The sequence below is a fragment of the Nannobrachium achirus genome (assembly GCF_963921795.1).
Source record: "Nannobrachium achirus genome assembly, chromosome: 13".
NCBI classification, from domain to species: domain Eukaryota; kingdom Metazoa; phylum Chordata; class Actinopteri; order Myctophiformes; family Myctophidae; genus Nannobrachium; species Nannobrachium achirus.
In genome coordinates this window covers 35,217,241-35,234,849 of record NC_137833.1, presented here as the reverse complement: position 1 = coordinate 35,234,849, position 17,609 = coordinate 35,217,241, and the positions used below count along the sequence as shown (strand labels likewise).

General features: G+C 41.0%; 1 protein-coding gene across 1 annotated transcript; it reads left to right on the top strand.

Annotated features, from left to right (window-relative positions):
- Positions 1-12,235: 12,235 nt before the first annotated feature.
- LOC308296983 (SLC35A4 upstream microprotein-like) lies at positions 12,236-17,551 on the top strand. The gene is made up of 3 exons (XM_080740360.1): positions 12,236-12,280; positions 13,061-13,159; positions 14,065-17,551. Exons 1-3 carry the CDS (start codon positions 12,266-12,268, stop codon positions 14,260-14,262), a joined length of 312 nt encoding a protein of 103 aa, XP_080596486.1. The 5' UTR covers positions 12,236-12,265; the 3' UTR covers positions 14,263-17,551.
- The last annotated feature ends 58 nt before the right edge of the window (positions 17,552-17,609 follow it).

The window sequence follows — 17,609 nt, the reverse complement described above, 5'->3', positions numbered from 1 at the left end:
CAATAGAAGAGCCGGGAGACAAAATACAACCACCCCAATTGTATAAGTTATATTGTAATATCAGACTCTACCATACAAATTGGACAAATTACAATTTATTCATAAAAAAGGTTACATAGTGCCACTTTAACACTGAGGATTTGACTATGCATGATGAACAACCACCCATGTAACTTTGACTTAACTTTGAGGAGTATATGGTTCTAGTTGATGACATCATAAAGGATTATCTATCTATAAATGCGACAAATCTCTGTCTGTTTGTTTGTTTGTTTGTAATCCGCGTATCTCGAGAACCGTTCGTCCCACCGGCTTCAGATTCGGCACGCGCGTTCCCCGCCGCCGCGCGGAGTGCAGTGCCAGGCCTCGACCCGACCCGACTCGCGGTTTTCCGAAACCGGCGCGAAACGTTCGGAATCTCCTTATGCGGAGCTGATTGTTGACATCAGGCTGTTCCGGAGGAAATCGGCGCAAGCGCTGAGTCATTGTGACATCACTTCATAAAAGGCTCTGACATCACGTACGCCACATGAGTCAACACAAAATCTCTGTGAATGTGTATGTATGTATGTAATCCGCGTATCTCGAGAACCCTTCTTCCCACCGGCACGCGCGTTCTCCAGATATGGGCATAAAGTCTGACATCAGAGTTTTCCGCAACCGGTACTGTGTGTGCAGAGATCTTCATATATGGGCATAAGTGGACAAAGACAAACAGATGGTCAAAACGGGTCCTATGACAACAGGTATATTGGGGTTTGCATTAAAGGGTGGGGCATTCATGGGGTTTGCATTAAAGGGTGGGGCATTCATTCCCTATTTCAAATTCGGCACGTGCGTTCCCCACCGCAGCAGGTAGTGCAGTGCTCGGCCTCAACCCGACCCGACCCACGATTGTTTGAAAAAGCGACAGAAATCTCATATATGGGCATAAAATGGACGCAGATAAACAGATATCTCCATATATGGCATATATGGGCATACAATGGATGCAGAATCACAAAGATCTCCATATACGGGCATAAAAGGGACACAGACAGACAGATACAGAGATCTCCATATATGGGCATAAAATGGATGCAGATAGACAGATATCTCCATATATGGGCATATATGGGCATAAAATGGACCCAGAACTATAACTGCAGTGATCTCCATATATGGACATAAAATGGACACCGACAGACAGATACAGATATCTCCATATATGGGCAAAAATGGACACAGGCAGACAAATGGTCAAAACGGGTCCTATGAAAACAGGTATAATGGGGTTTGCATTAAAGGGCGGGGCATTCATTCCCTATTTACATTGTTCCGAGTTGGCCAGGTCGCCGACTAGACGCTGGGCCGCCCGAAGGGCGGCCCAGCTTCTAGTATGCTAAACTGACCAAGAGAACATTATGAATATATGGGAATAACAAGGGTTTTTATTAAACAATACATTTTACTACAATGATCTCCATACTGTATTACAACACTTATGAACTCTACAGTTACTCTATTGTTCCCTTCAGGCGCATGTGCACTGGGTGGGTGTCTGTCTGTCTGTCTGTCCGGAGTTATCTTGCAAATGCGAAAGACTACTTCGACGTCTCAGTTTTGGGACGTCAATCATTTTAATTACCTTGATTCTATATCCTACTTTTAAGTTCAACACAATAGTCAGATTGACTATGAATAGGAATTATTTGTCGTTACTAGTTCGAGAAAACGGTTTCGACCTTGTGCAGTCTGTAAGTATGTGCATACATACATACATACATGGACAGATATACAGATGTACGGACAACTGGAACCAGTAATTCCTCCCTGCATGCATGGCTAGGGTTAGGGTTAGCCGGCAGAGGCATAAAGAGGATTTTCAGTTTAGCCATAAAGAAATGCATCACACACATTTAGGGATCACTTTGATGAAATATTACATCAAACCGTATTGGTTCAAAGTGATCTTTAAGCCTCAAATCCACCGTGAGCTAGCTTGGTATTTTTTTTATTTCAGAATCACATTACGGGGGGTTTATATCATCTGCTCAATGGGCTGTGAATCTTTCTAAACACAAGGTAGCATCCCTGTCCATTGGTGGTAAAGCATTAGGAAATGAGCCCCAGTGAGCTCTCAAATATGTAACAGATTAGAAATTGTAGTGTTTGATAAGGGGGACCAATGGGATTATCTTATGGAGCCCAGATTTCCAAGTATGTCTATGTCTGAACAACTAGTATTTTATACTCATTTATACAAAAACAATTCAAAAGAATGTGTATGTTTGTATATTTGTATCCTTGTCCCTTTAATGCTCATACAGTATATGGAGATCACATATATGGGCATGATTTGTTTGCAGCTGATGCTATGGGGGACACATTGAGGTTATTCATCAACACAATCCATATTTGGGTGTAGCTGCATTGGGAACTCCTATATGGCCTGCCTGCCCACCTGCCGGCCCTCCCATTAGCCAATTTGAACATACTAGAAGCCTGGCCAACTCGGGAACAATGTAAATAGGGAATGAATGTGCCGCCCTTTAATGCAAACCCCATTATACCTGTTGTCATAGGACCCATTTTGTCTGTCTGTCTGCGTCCATTTTATACCCATATATGGAGATCTGTCTGTCGGGTTAGCATCTTACTGTACTTCTAAATGCCCTGTATCTGTACAAGTAACTTAACTGCATTGCTGTCTCACTCTCTGGCCCCTGAACTCACAAGATCAATAAAGGTCTTCTATCTATCTAATGTGATATGCCACTTGACAGAAGAGGTATTTTTTAATCAACTATAATTCAGCGTAAAGAATGTTTCGCACCCACTGTCACCACGGTGAATCAATACACTTAGCTTGATTCCACTAACTTTCCTCAAACTGTTATTCTGTGTTATTCTCACTGGTTGCTAAAAGACACACAGTAATTGCCAACATCGCTCCCTATTAAACTGTCCCCAAAGCATCCTGTCTCCTCACCAAGGAGTTCGCTCCCAGACAAGACTCATAACTGCAAAACTAAAGCTGTAAGTAAGGCAAACTAAAGACAGCGTCACTACTTCCAGTAAGAAGCACAGATAAACCCTGTCAGCCACACTTGAATGAGTGGATTATTTGTTGACAATGCAAAGAGAAAGTCTTATTCCCTGACAGGCAGCATGAGTACAAGATGGCACAGTCCACTGTAATGAAATGTATGCCACACAACATAGAATGGAATGGAACAATACAACGCAATGTGTTATGTAACAAAATCATGTAATACAGGGGAAAACATACTGGAACGTACAAAACACAAAACAATATAATAACTTAATAAGACAACTTGACACAATACGGAACGGCATAACAAAACAATGTAAAGCAATGCACAAAACCAGCATTAGACAACATCACTTAAAGAGCTGAACAGGTTTGAGGCAGCATACTTGTCTTCAGGGAAGGCTTTATGAGGCTACTCTGAGACTGAGCAGTCAGCTACTGTCTCTATCACTGTTGGACTGACTTGGCCGTAGCATAATGTATATGCTATGGATTAATATAGGCATACGTATAGTATGTTAATCTATCTCCAGTAATATGAATGTATACAGTATGTCTGTCGGCCATGAATCGATATGTAGAGAGACTATTGACAGTTGTTATAAGCCTGATATGTACAGTGTCAGCCAGCCATGCAGTGGGTATATGGATAATATGTGTTATCCAGGACCTGAGCAGCCATATGTTGTGGTACCTTAATCCTTTAGTAAAATCTGCAAACGAGACAGAAATGTGCACTGTCCACTATACTTGTGGTTGGGTATAGAACATGATTTATTGGGGCTTGTGAAGTTGCTGATTCCTCTGTTTTACTTTTTCTTTGCCACATACATGTATGTACAGTACATACTTTTACTAATGGAAAAAAACAAATGTGTCTTTAGGGACTAATTAAGTTTGATCTTATCTCATCCTATCTTAATTTGAGCACTTATAACTTCCTCTGCAGGTGGCTGGCATACTGGAATACACTGTAAATCCATAGTGTTAATTCAACGTACAGATGTAAACTCAGTACATCAACACCAGGTGTGCTTGGCACAGACACTCATATTGCACTCAAACTACTTCAAAATTATATCATCAAATTGATGCATCTCTGAACACCTGTCTGCCTGTTTCATAGAAAACTGCAGCCACTACTGAATTGGTCCCTAGATACTTGTTCTAAAAGTCTCTCAATTTAATTATAATTGCCTTTTCTGCATGTCTCTCTCATCTCTGTAGTAGCCACTGATATAATTATTCTTTAAGGTGGAGTGACACCAAACCCAGGTTCTTCACCGTTCTTCACACAGCTCAATTATGGCGAACAAGAGGGCAAACATAGCGGTGAACAATCAATCAAGAATAACATTTCATTGTGTTATTTTTGGCACAGAGTTTTCCTTATTTTATTCTGTTCACTGCTCAATCCAATTACTTTGGCAGAACAGTGGGGTGGAGACAATGTATTAATTGTCTCCATAACTCAGAATGAGAGTCTAAAGTCACATCCATCATCAGCTTCCACACTAACAGAAACATACAGTCCCCAAAAACCAATCATAGTAATGATCGGACTGTATGCCTCTATGACCTGTCCTTCACAATGGCATCCAAACATTACTCAGCCAAACCTGCCTTAGCCAAAATCAATACCACGCCTTCAATCGCACCCCCAGAAACGATCGACAGCAGCAGCAAAGAACCGAAAAGGACCTTACCTCCATCCCTCCTGAATGCCCTTAACTAACTGTCTGCAGTCCATGGGGCAATGCGACAATATTTCAACCAACCCCAAAACCAACGCAGCTGTATCCAGAGATAGTGGAGCAGTTATCTCAGGAGCCACATGTGCCATTCATGCATGGCTGCTGATAAAATCCAGAACCTTCTTTCCTGTGCCTCTACCACACTGTCTTCTTTCATCTTCCCTACCTGTTTCAGTAAAGAAAAAATCCAAAGTGAAGTGCAGAGACTATCTGAAAAAAGAATATCTGTATGGTCTCTTTTGTTTCCACTTTAATTGGGTTTTAAATTTTATGTCCCATATCTGGCTCGCTGTGTGCTCTCTCTGAATAGAGGAAGGTTAATGGACACTGTGCTCCAATGAATGAGAGGATTAACTGCCTTTATGCCCTACAGCCAAGAAAGTAGCCCTGAACTTCTACTAAGCTGTGTTGAAAAGTTGGACACGGATGAAGCAGCAGTATGTTTTGATAACAGATAAGTGGACAGCTTTGGGCATTTACTGACATTTGTGACCTACAGGATCAAGGCATGCTCAGGCTTTGGCTACTCCGGTAGAATTAACATTTTTTTTACTTTTACACTTCACTTTTACGCTTGCAGCCTTTAGTTGTTTATTCATATGGCACTTTTCTTTTGTCTCTGACTTTCTTTTTCTGCAGATGCTTCATACAGTATTTTCTATATAAATTAGTCTATAGTCTAGTTGTTGATTATTATTTCTGCTGTCTACAGTAATGTTTTTTCTCAGTCTCTCTCTACTTATTATTCAAGGCTACTGGTATTTTATCCTTGTCCCAAACTCACAATTATCAATAAACTTTTCATTCCAGCCCTAAATGGAAGGCCTAATATTGGACATTATTTATCATGCAACCCTGTTCAAATGCTCCAACGAAAATATGCTTATCATTAATGAATAGGAAAGGCTAATTATATTTACTAGAATCTAGTTCCGTTATGACAACTCAAATTAATATATTTTCCATGAATATAAAATGAGCAATACATTTATTGGGTTTGGCAATGAATGGATCTGCATTTAAGTACTCTGGGTGAGAACACATTTCCCCCACCATATGGGAGGCTTTCTGAATTCCCCCATAGTAAAGCATAATCCAAAAGAACAGGTGTTATTGAGGGGTGGTGGAGCAGCAATTCCTAGAAGGGCAGCAGCAGCAGCATGAGACAACGCAACAACCAAGCCACTGAGCAAACCCATCCCCATTTAAATGGGATTGGTTGAGAATAGAAGTGTGGAGCTGAGGCAGCAACTGCAAAGCGTTTCCTCACTGAACATGCTCTGTGCATTTTATGCATGACGCTCATTAGTTGTGTTCATATAGTGTGTGGTGAATTGTTGTAAGGAAAGTGAGGAGGACACAGTTTGGCTTTAACAGACTTGATTAGTGGGAATATTTTAAATGCTTGAGAGTGTAAGTCTCTTCCCTTCGCCCTAATTATAGACTCCAACTCTATCACTCTCCTTCTCTTTCCTCCCCACAAACACACACAGGACTAGCCAAACTCTCCACAGTGCCATTAAAGATCCATACTGCAAAGAGTGGAGAAAATTAAACACATTGAGTCAATCCTCTGATGCTTAATTAACTCAGCCAGGAGACAGCAGAGACACAGTGCTCTGTGTGTACTGTATTAACTACACATATCTGGCATATTTGAAAAGGAACAGAAAAGCTTGGTAGGATTTGTGAAAACGTTACAGGCCGACTGAATTTTACATTACAGTACAAAATTAGAACCGGAGCTTTAAGAGTACACGTAGCTAAAGTTGAGAGAATGAGTGTGTGTGTGTGTGTGTGTGTGTGTGTGTGTGTGTGTGTGTGTGTGTGTGTGTGTGTGTGTGTGTGCGCGCGCGCACGTGCGTGCGCGTGATGTGTGTGTGTGTGTGTGTGTGTGCGTGTGTGTGCGTGCGTGTGTGTGCGTGTGCGTGTACTCTCCTGCATGACAAGCCATGGCACACTAATGAGGTTGGAACAATGGGGCCGCTGGACTTAAATATTTTGTGGAAAATAATGGTGTCGCCGGGGTATTTAATTTGAAGACTCACCTCACAGCTTGGAATGGAGATAATGTGAGAGCTTTTGTTGAGGAGAAATAATAGCCTACTTTTATTTATACCACACACACGCACGCACGCACGCACGCACGCACACACACACACACACACACACACACATACACACACACACACAATTTGTGCCTAAAGTGCAAAGCTCAATAAAAAGGTCTGCACAACAGCTCGCTGCTCCACCATAGATTGCCATCAAACAATTATACAGGACAGGACATTAGGATATTGACCACCACACTTAATGTAAAATTGTTTAGGCTATATTAGAGAACCGAAATGGAGGCGATACTCATCCAGAATGTCATACCTAGGCTTATTCTCACACTACATGCTCAACACGTGTCATCAGTTAGTAGACAGTTAGTAAATAAAATAACTTAACTCTTTCAGTGCCAGGATTAAATTAATCTTTAAACGCCTTTTTTTCCCCAAGTCATTGTGAAATATTTTTAAACCGGTACGATTGGCCTGCCGATCGATCATGCAAACAGATCATCAAATTGTCATTTGGACAAACGGTTCCAAAGTTACAGGAGAATGAAAAATGCAAACACACATGCACGTACACACGCACGCACGCACGCACGCACGCACGCACGCACACACACACACACACAGACTCAGTGTTGTGATCAGCAGCTCCCACCTCTGAGAGGAACAAGCAAGCAAGTATTGACTCCTGGCAGTGTGGACCAAGTGCAGAGTGTTTTTTGCAGGTCGTTCAGTCCGAGCGTATCAAAAAAGCAACTGGGTTAAGGCAATGGAAGCTTGTGATTGGATGTGCGGAGGTGACGAAAGTCGGGGACGGAGATACACCTAAACCTAACCTTAACCCTAACCTCAGTAAAACTAACGCTGGTGAATGCTAACCTGGTGAATGCTAACCTGCTGACGCTGGTGAATGCTAACCTGGTGAAATGCTAACCTGCCGAGGCTGGTGAATGCTAACCTGGTGAATGTTGAACTGGTCGGACCAACAGTGCTTTACCCAGTTGCTTTTATACACTCGGACATAAAGGAGTAGTTCACCCCCAAAATGATTTTTTTTCTATTGATTACTCACGCCATGGAGAGTTGAGTTCAATAACATTTTTAGTTTTTGCCACATTCCTAAGACAAAAAATGTATTACAATAAATGTACCCCCATTGATTCCGGATGGGGACCCAAATGCATTCAGGTCCCCATCCGGAATCAATGGAGGTAAATTTACTATATTCAAATTTTTGTCTTATGAATGGTATGGACAAATACCAAAAATATATTTATATAGGCCTATTATTGAACTCAAGTCTCCATGGCATGAGTAATGAATAGAAAAAAAACTACTCCTTTAAAGACCTGCAAAAAATACTCTCCTGTGCCCGGGTAGCTCAGTCGGTAGAGCTCTCGCCTGTGAACCGCAAGGTCATGGGTTCGATTCTGGGCACTGCCAACTCAGCGTATGAGTAGCACGGCTTGGCAAGTCGTGCGGCAAGTACTGGGAGCTGATGGTAGGTGTGGCGCTCCACCTCAGCAGTCCATCTCCCAGGGGTCTAGCGCATTGTAACGGGGACAGACTCCCGCGTGTTACCGGCTGATACCGACAATAAGCCACTCCCGACCTACTTGTGGACCAAGGTAAGTGGCAGTAAAAGTTAATAACTAGAATTGAATATTTCAATAATAACATTTTGTTGCTTGTTGTTTTCTTAATGTGTTAAGCCGCAGGGGGTCCGGGGGGGTAATCTGCCTAAAATGTATGGCACAAAATGACAATGATTGTGCCTAGTGTTCACCCACCAAATGTCAGCTAACCCCTGGAAATGCACAAATGATATGTATTTGGTCCACGGAGCGGCTCCATGGCCTGCCCATCCCAAAATATTTTGTTCCAGGGACCCCCAGAAGTAAATATTTGAGTTAACAAGACTGACCTATGACTGTCTTGATCCAAGGCTAAACAAGCGAAGCTTAAACCAGCGCCCTCCAAGTTACACCACTTTTTATGTCAAGGACCCCTAAATTGACACTTATTAGCCAATGGACCACCATGAATCACTGCTGAATCACCATGCCCATGTTAGTTAAAAAAAAAAAAAGAAACTATTTTGCCTGTATGGGCTGCACGGCCCTGAAACTAAGACTAGCCTACCTCCTTTATTTATTATGCACCCAAATACCCTTCATGAATTATTTTATTTCATGATGGCCCTACACTGTATCTTTTTTGCAATTATTCTTGAGTTAAATTGTCCCATTAGAAATTATAGAGTTATATCTGTTCAATGTTATATGAGTCATACATAAAGGTTTCCTATGTAAATAAGCTGAAAAGCTTACTAGGATCTCCTTTTAGTTGACCTTGTACCAGTGAACTGTACTGTCATGAAACTGTACCCTTTCCTATGCAAACTTCTAATAAAGTCTTCAATCAATCAATCTCTCTGGAAGAAGTTGCACATGAACTCTGCTGGCGGACTGAGGCGCTCCAACACGACCACTAGCTAAATGCTGGGTGCAGTAAATGTATATTCCTTTCTTGGTAAGGGAAAGCTAAAGGAGTGCTCATTAACTACATTCCACACAGCTGTGTGGAGACTGGGCCAGCAGGCGGGGGAGGGGGAGAGAGAATTAGACTGGAGCAGTAGGGAGCATTTGGGTGTGTGCTGTGTGGGGGCCCCCTCTGCATTGCGGGGGTTGCGTGCCCCTCCCCTACGCCACTGCACACAGTGCTGCAAAGTGCATGATAATACTCGTCAATTCTGCGCTTCTTTATTAACTAATTTACTTTGCTCCATTGTTGGCTAAATGACGTTTCGTTTCGGCGTTTTTTGGGCAAATCTGAGCTGCAGTTCATCTGCAGTTCACATACTTTCGCCGTGGTTTCATCCACAATAAGCGTGGGAGGACGGAGGAGTGACGGTGGACCGGAGCGTTCAGTGTAAGCGATGACTGCCGAGCGAGCTCTATAAATGAAATGCACACACGTGTGTGTCTGTGAGCTTGTGTATCTGCTATTTTTCTATACCAATGAAACGGGAGATTAGCAGAGATATGTAAATGTAACCATTAAAGCAATAACACCACTCTGAAAACCGGACAATTAGGTGTCCGGCCAGAGGCTGAGCTGGGCAGAGGACAGCAGGGTCGGAAAAAAAACAGATCGCCCTGTGGGCGCTCAGGCACGACTGCTCTATATTTGATCAACATAAGGGGTTTAGTGGTGCTCAGGCAAGGGATGGGTATCGTTTGGATTTTTACGATTCCGGTTCCGGTTCTGCTTATCGGTTCCGGTTCCTAACGGTTCCTATTTCGGTTCCAAAATGGTTAAAAATATATATTTTTAGCTGAAACTGAATAGAGATTTTTTTTTGATTATATATACACACACATTATTTTTAAACATTCTTTATTTATTTATTTATTGGGTAATAAAAGGTAATATGTCTCCAGTTGCATAATTGCACATTTATGGCCTAATTGTGTTATTATTATTACTATAATAGGCCTGCCAATGTTTGGGGAGAATTCACTTTCAGTTTCATTTTAGCAACACACACACACACACACACACACACACACACACACACACACACACACACACACACACACAGTATCTTGCTGTGAACTCTAGAAGTGGCCCGAACTCTAGAGGTGAGTGGCCCGAAGGACCGCCGAACTTCAACACAGAGACGCTCCAGCGTTATGCTTCGACGCATCGCGCGGTGCTTGGATTGTGCAATTTGTGCTGTTTGTGCTGTCTTTTTTTTTTGCGCATCACATCTAGGAACCGATAGGCAGTACCGACATTACATATATTTTTTGGGTACCCAGGAACTGTCATGTGTAAGGTGTCCAGTGTAGTCTGGGCTGACAGTCTTTCAGCAAAAACTGTACTGGGACAAACGATTTGACAGTAGGCTAACAATTAATTGCCTATGAAATCAAGTCAATACTTTTGTACTTTTACTGACGTAGCCTATATGTTGAATTGAGGACTTTTGCGTGGTGTGGGGGTGGGGGCTGTATAGGCAAATTCGCGAGGTTGTTGTATAGACTGATTGATTGATTGAAGAGTTTAGCACTGTTTGCAATAGAAGACGCAGTTACAATACACAACATTGGCACACACACACGTCACAGTCCCATTCCGCGACCCACCCGTGGGTCGAGACCCAGTACTTGGGAAACAACAATGCTTAAAACATCATACACACGCAGTTTTTATAGACGCTGTCTGTATCTGTCGCTCTCTCTAACACTCACTCACTCTCACACACGCACACACACACACACACACACACGTGCGACGCGAGCGAAAAGCGGTTGTCCGTGGTGTTACTTATTATAACTCTATGGGTGTAACACGTTGAAAAATTAAAAATATCCGAGCACATCGGTGCTTAATAATAAGTGAACTTTCCGACGGCGAAGTCCTTCTGATGGATTTTTCTTGGCTGTCAATGTCTCTATAGTCCAAAAAATCGCTCTGAACGTGAGTAAAACGACAGTGTACTGTGTACGCTATATTATAGAACCGTAGAGGAGAAAGGAAGACCACTCCCCCTATGAAACCAAGGCACAAAAGAGGGAGGTCTGGTGGGCTGTGGCGCTCGATTCCACATATTTGCTATAGCGAGGGCACTGCATAGGAGGAGAAAGCCTCGTGCCGCCCGCCCATCCACCTTCTGACACATTTATCGCCTTTCCCAAACCAAAGAAGGGGGGCGAAAAAGCGACTAGCAATGCCCACGGAAGGAGGAGCAGTTGATTCCACATGATCTACACGCTGAGCGGGGCGGCGCCCACTGACTTCAATAGAATACGTGGAGCCAGCCGAGAGAACCGCCCGCGTTTATCATCAAGGGACATTTATCCACTTTCCATTCTGACGTCACTGCCAAAGTGACTTCCAGGGGCTAGGTAAAGACATTTTGCTATCACAAAATGTAATAAATGGCTCTGGTCCTACCTAGTGTAGAAGTCAAACGTCTTGTTTTGTATCACGCATTCTGGATGTCCACTGACTCCACTCAGCTTTTGCTGTTATGATGTGTTGAAACTTGGACAGTTAAGAAATCACGTGCCACTTCTATCACCTGTGGGGAAAACACATACATACAGTATAGGCCCTGTGCCTGCTCAAAAGATGTATTGAATATGACTTTAATAATTACATTTATTTTTAAGCTAGGATATGTAGCCTATAAAAGAAATGTTGAACTTACCCGTATATGTGATGATCAATTCAAAAATGTCTACGGTATCTAAATGTATCATTCCCATCATTCCACACACACAGTACTCTGGGTATGAGCAAAAACCGTGCCCTTGTTGACCGATAGATGGCAGTATTAACCTTTTCATGCACCTCTGAACATCAGCAAAGGAGAAAGCAACAACAACACACGAGTGAAAGAAATCATGGCGGATGACAAGGTTGGTGGTCAAATGGCTACTGCCATGTTCTTATTATAACTCTATGGGCTACTGTCATAGTTCACTTTGACATGCAGTAACCATTCTTTCTCACTGTTACAACTGTTCTAACTGTGTCATGATATTTGCTTGTCATTCAACGATTTTTACCATGAGCCATCCGGTTAGGTCGCCTAAAGCCCAGTGTTATTTTTACTAGAGAAATATTGCCAAACAAGCTGTTAGCTTCCAAATGCTACTACAACAATCATATTAATCCTTACAAAAAGCATGTTCCACTGATCAAAGTGTGCACATGATGAGCCATTATGCTATGCATAACCCAGATATACTGCTTGTGTCCTTATTTTTACAGTTTAACTTTCAGTCATTCTATCTGACAGCTAACTTTTAAGATTTTGTTTAAAAAAATAATTAACAATCTTTGGCTTGAGTTAATTGTTTGAGGTTTTGTACATGTTGTTATCCTGCTTTTAGTCAAACTATTGTAGATTCAGTTTTAGTTTAAACATTTGTTTGTTATAAATGCAATTCATGTCAATGTGCCTTTGGGACTACCATTACAATGAGTGTGATATGTGTTGGTATACAGTTAAAACTACTGTTATCTTGACACCAAAACATTTCATGGAATTCCCATTTGACTAGAACTTATAAGGACTCTTAAAGTTATTGTTAGTATTATTATTATTATTTTCCAAGTGAATACTTTATTTTAACATGGATGGTTATGCTTAACTGATAACCCTGGTGTGTGTATTTTATGTGTGCATCAATCAGTCTCCTCTCAGCCAGTTGAAGGACCTGGTGGAGCTGAAAGATCAACTGGAGGACATCCAGAAACGAGTGGAGAATGAAATAGAGGCTGGGATCCCTCCAGTAAGACACAGTACTACAATAACCAAGCTACACTGTACTGCAACATCCTCAATGTTCATTTCACACTTGAGAGTGTATCCAAATGGACCCGTCCTGATCCATTTGGTTGTATTTGTACACTGTACACTGTGTGTATTTGCCACTGAGCACTATAACTATAACTAACTATATCGTTCACCATTGTGTTTTGTATTATACTTTTTATATTCTGTGTGAACACTTGGCCTCGTAAACCAGACTCCTCCTCTTGCATTCTGATTGAATGCAGGAGGAGTATGGTTTACGAGGCGAGTTAACACTGCCATCCACTTGACTTTTTAAAACTAGCATCAAGGGTTGGACTGGGGGTAAGTCCCTATGACATAATACTAATCACTCCAGGGGCTGTACTGTGTACATCAAACTGCCTCACGCTACAGTTGGTTGGTTCCCAAGGATACTTACAACAATCAGGAGAGTGAACTCACACAGGATAAACAAATGAATTTGAAGCTAATAATCAGGTCTGATTGGACGAAATTGGTGTCCCCTCCTGATCTGTTTACTGTACTAAAAAGCTGGAGAGAACCTTGTTATTGAACAAACACTATAGCAATGATTACTTTCAGAATATAGAATGTATGGAATCTTTAAACGAAAACATATCACAACATCGCTGTGAAAGGGCTTTATAGTGTCAGAGTGGATGCAGGTGTAGCAGGCAATCACAGACATAAAGTAAGTACTCTACATGGATGTTGTCCCCATAGCAACACTAAAACGGCTCACAAATTCTTAACGTTGACAATTCATGCGAAATGTGGACTCTGAATATTATGATTTTTGTGTTTAGTGACACTCCTACCATACCTCCTGTCCCTCCCTATCTTTATTTAATTCTGTCCATTCCTCTATCTCTGCTCCAGGGCGGCAGTCTGCTGGCATCTCCTTTCCTCAAGGGTTTCTTTGCAGGGTACATCGTTGCCAGGCTCCGCTCATCGGCGCTAATGGGCGTTGCCATAGGGACCTGCACAGGGATCTACGCGGCGCAGAACTACGCTGTGCCCAACATGGAACAGACGCTCAAAGACTACTTCAACAGCCTGAAAGGACGCAGCAAATAGAGGAGAACCAGAGTCCATTGTGGAAAATGGCAGTGGTGGAATACCCTGTTACAAATGAAAAAAGGCCTGTATTCAAAAATATACTTGAGTAATAGTACAAGAGTATTGGCATCAAAACATACTTACAGTACCAAAATACAGAAAAAGTACTACAATTATTGAATATATATTTTTCGAAAATGGCAGATCTACAAGCTCACAATGAAATGTGCTGTAAGCTAGGGATGGACTGGGCATCTGACAGCTGACACAAGCCCACAACGCATCGCTGCCTCGATGCGTTGGGGGCTTGTTGATCTTTTATGTTCGGTTCGCGCCGGTTGTGGTGGGCCGGTCTGGGCCAAAATGCCAGGGCCAAATTTATGTCCCAGTCCGGCCCTGTTGTGAGTTTGTAGATCGGCTATATTCTAATAGCCTAAGTATGAAATACAATTAGGGCTTTTGTATTAATAATCTATATCTGAAAAGTAACTAGTATCAATAGTGTTGAAATAATTGTAGTGTAGTACTTTTTATGTAAAAACATGAAAAGTTGAAATATATTGAGATAACAAGGTTTCTGCCCAACAGCAAAGATGTTACAGTTTACAGTACAATCACATTTGAACCTTGTTTATCTAAATGATTTAGGAATAGAAGTTGTTTGGAGTACTGTAGGTGGAAGAACTCTTAATACACTAATTACCCAAGCCAAACTGATGCAAATATTACAGCAGCCTAGATATTCTAAAAGTGTTCAAAGTGTTACTTTTGGATTTGGTCAGTGATTGCGTTTTGGATAATTAAGGTTCTCATGAAAAATGTATTTAATATTTTGCACGGTGCCGCTCTGCTGGAAGTCATTTCACACTTGGGAAAGTTTGTGTAGAAATGACTACTCAGTGGTCTAGCTGCTAACGAAACAGCAAACTAGAGAAATTAAGATTTTATGGTCTGCTGATTATATGAAAATGGGTTAGACTTTAAGTGCACTTATTACAATTAGCCAGTCAACTATACAACGATAGCTTTTTAAACACGATTTGTCAAATTATATATTTAAGATCACTGTTTCAACAACAAACTTGTTTGTGCACATCTTGTTCCTATTGCTTTATTGGAAGTAACACAGCAGCTGATAGCTTTATTTTTGGTAAAACATTTTCGCAGCCTGACTTACTTTGCTGAATGGCTTGCTGAGAATAGCCTATCTACAACCCCACGGCGCATTGAGCTTGTTCGTTGGCAGCATTAGGATAGCTTACCTTACATTTTTATATCCCACACTATATGCACCCCTGTAACATCAACCAGCAATACATAAGTTAGAAAGATAATTGCGGTAATGAACTCAATCCCATATTATGCATCACCAAACCACAGTATTGTGGTAATGCAGTTATTGTCCCAGCCCTAGTGCACATCTCTGTAAGTCATTTATAGTCACGCACAAAACTGACCTTTCTGGAGATGTGTCTGTCTTTTTCTATGTATGTATACAAACAAGGAAATATTTGCAGGTACTGTAGTGTCTTGTAGTGTCGTCATGTCTTGGATCAAGCATTTTAATTCATCCTGGTACCAGTGGCTGAAAGTTGTATGCATTGTCAAAATGCTAATGTGTTGTTATTTCTAATTGCACTTGTTGAGGGGTTTAACAAAACACAGATGTGGGGAGGGGTAAGCTTTTTTGTAAAAACACATTATAGACTGCTTAGGGTGGCGTGTCTCTAATCATCTCATACTTTTATGTGCAATAGTCTGTTATTTGAAAGTTGACCCTTTATGCTGGAAATATCTTTGTTTGTAACGTGTTCTAGTGCAGAAGCATTTTAGATTCCCAGGGCCAATGGGCCAAATTAACTGGGGCAAAATGCATTTTTAATATGGACTATTACAAAATGATGTACTGTAGTAGGAAGGTGGTAGCTTCTATTTCCATCCAAATCGGACACTGTCTGGAAACATTACTGAAGCCAAAGAGATTGGAGCTCTGGGTCTACCCTTTGATTCAAACTCAAATTAAACTAACAAACAAATCGAAATGTCAGTGCAATATTATGTTCCTTCAAACATTGGTTGATAGTTTATTGTTTACCCTATAATATTATGGTGTGCACTATGTTGTAAGGAGCGACTGGACTGATTTAAAGTATAAATGTAAAGCCCATTGACTCTGACATAATTATGTCAGACATTAGAATTGTTCATTGTTAGTTTTAAAGTACTGTATATGGACACATGTTATATATTTAAATTGTACTCTATTTAGAGCTATTGAGAAATAATACAGCTGTATGCTTATTGCTGCTGTCTGATGAAAGCTGTTTCTCCAAAAACGTGTGATTATTTTAGGGGGGAAAAGTATTGCACTAATAATAATTGTCATGTTAAATGTTGCTCAAATTGTGGGACATATATTGTACATCACAGACCATATACAATCCTTAAACAATCCTAATTTAAATTTAAATTTTATGCTGACTTGTGTAGAACCAAGGAAAAAGTGATAAAACTGGAGGAACAGTTTTCAAATGACAAATTCATAAGGTGCCATAGTTTAGAACAAAGTTGCTACAGATTAAATGTATATTACTGCTGATGCATACATCCAAAAGGAACTAGAAAGTTAGGCCATAGAAGAATAATCATAATTCAGCTCAGTTTGAGCTCATACTCTGCTCATTTTCCTCTTTACCAGGAAAGGAGAGAGTTGACGTTAAAGGTGATACACCATGCATTTAAAAAGTATTTATGTCATATTGTTTATGTCCCAAAAACGTTAAATCTGGACCGCCTGTTTTGAGAACCCGTGGGATGCTTTTAACCTCCACCTTCCCAAAACCAGAGAAAGACACAACGGTCTTAAATGGGACTTTGTGAGGATAGGAGGTGCTAGTTGGACCCCCAAAAAAGGTTTTAAAATAGGAAAAGTGAATTTTCATGGTGTATCACCTTTAAGATCTGTAACAACATTGACAGCTGTTTAGTAGCTGACAGTTACAGTATGTACTGTAGCTTTCTTTATAATGCATGCTGTTACATTTTATTCATCTTTCAGTTCTGGCTGATACCGACAATAAGCCTTTCTGATTTACTTAGTACTGTTTTCATCATGTGTTTTCTAGACTTTAAAATGTGTTACAGCTGTGGAATATACTTGTTCATTTAATTACCCTTTAAAGCGTAGGCTAATTGTCATATCATTGTGCAATATATAGCTTTTAGACCCTATTACATTATTACTGTAGAACGACATTCATCTCATTCTTTCTCAAATACACAGATGGTGTCATTGACAATCATTAAAACTGGCCTTAATAGTTGAATATGTTCAATAAAAAAGGAAGTACATGTGTGTGGTTCGC

Excerpts from the sequence above, each read along its gene's own strand:
- LOC308296983 (XM_080740360.1), top strand. Across the intron at positions 13,160-14,064 it reads TAGAGGCTGGGATCCCTCCA|GGCGGCAGTCTGCTGGCATC; the intron begins GTAAGACACAGT and ends TCTCTGCTCCAG.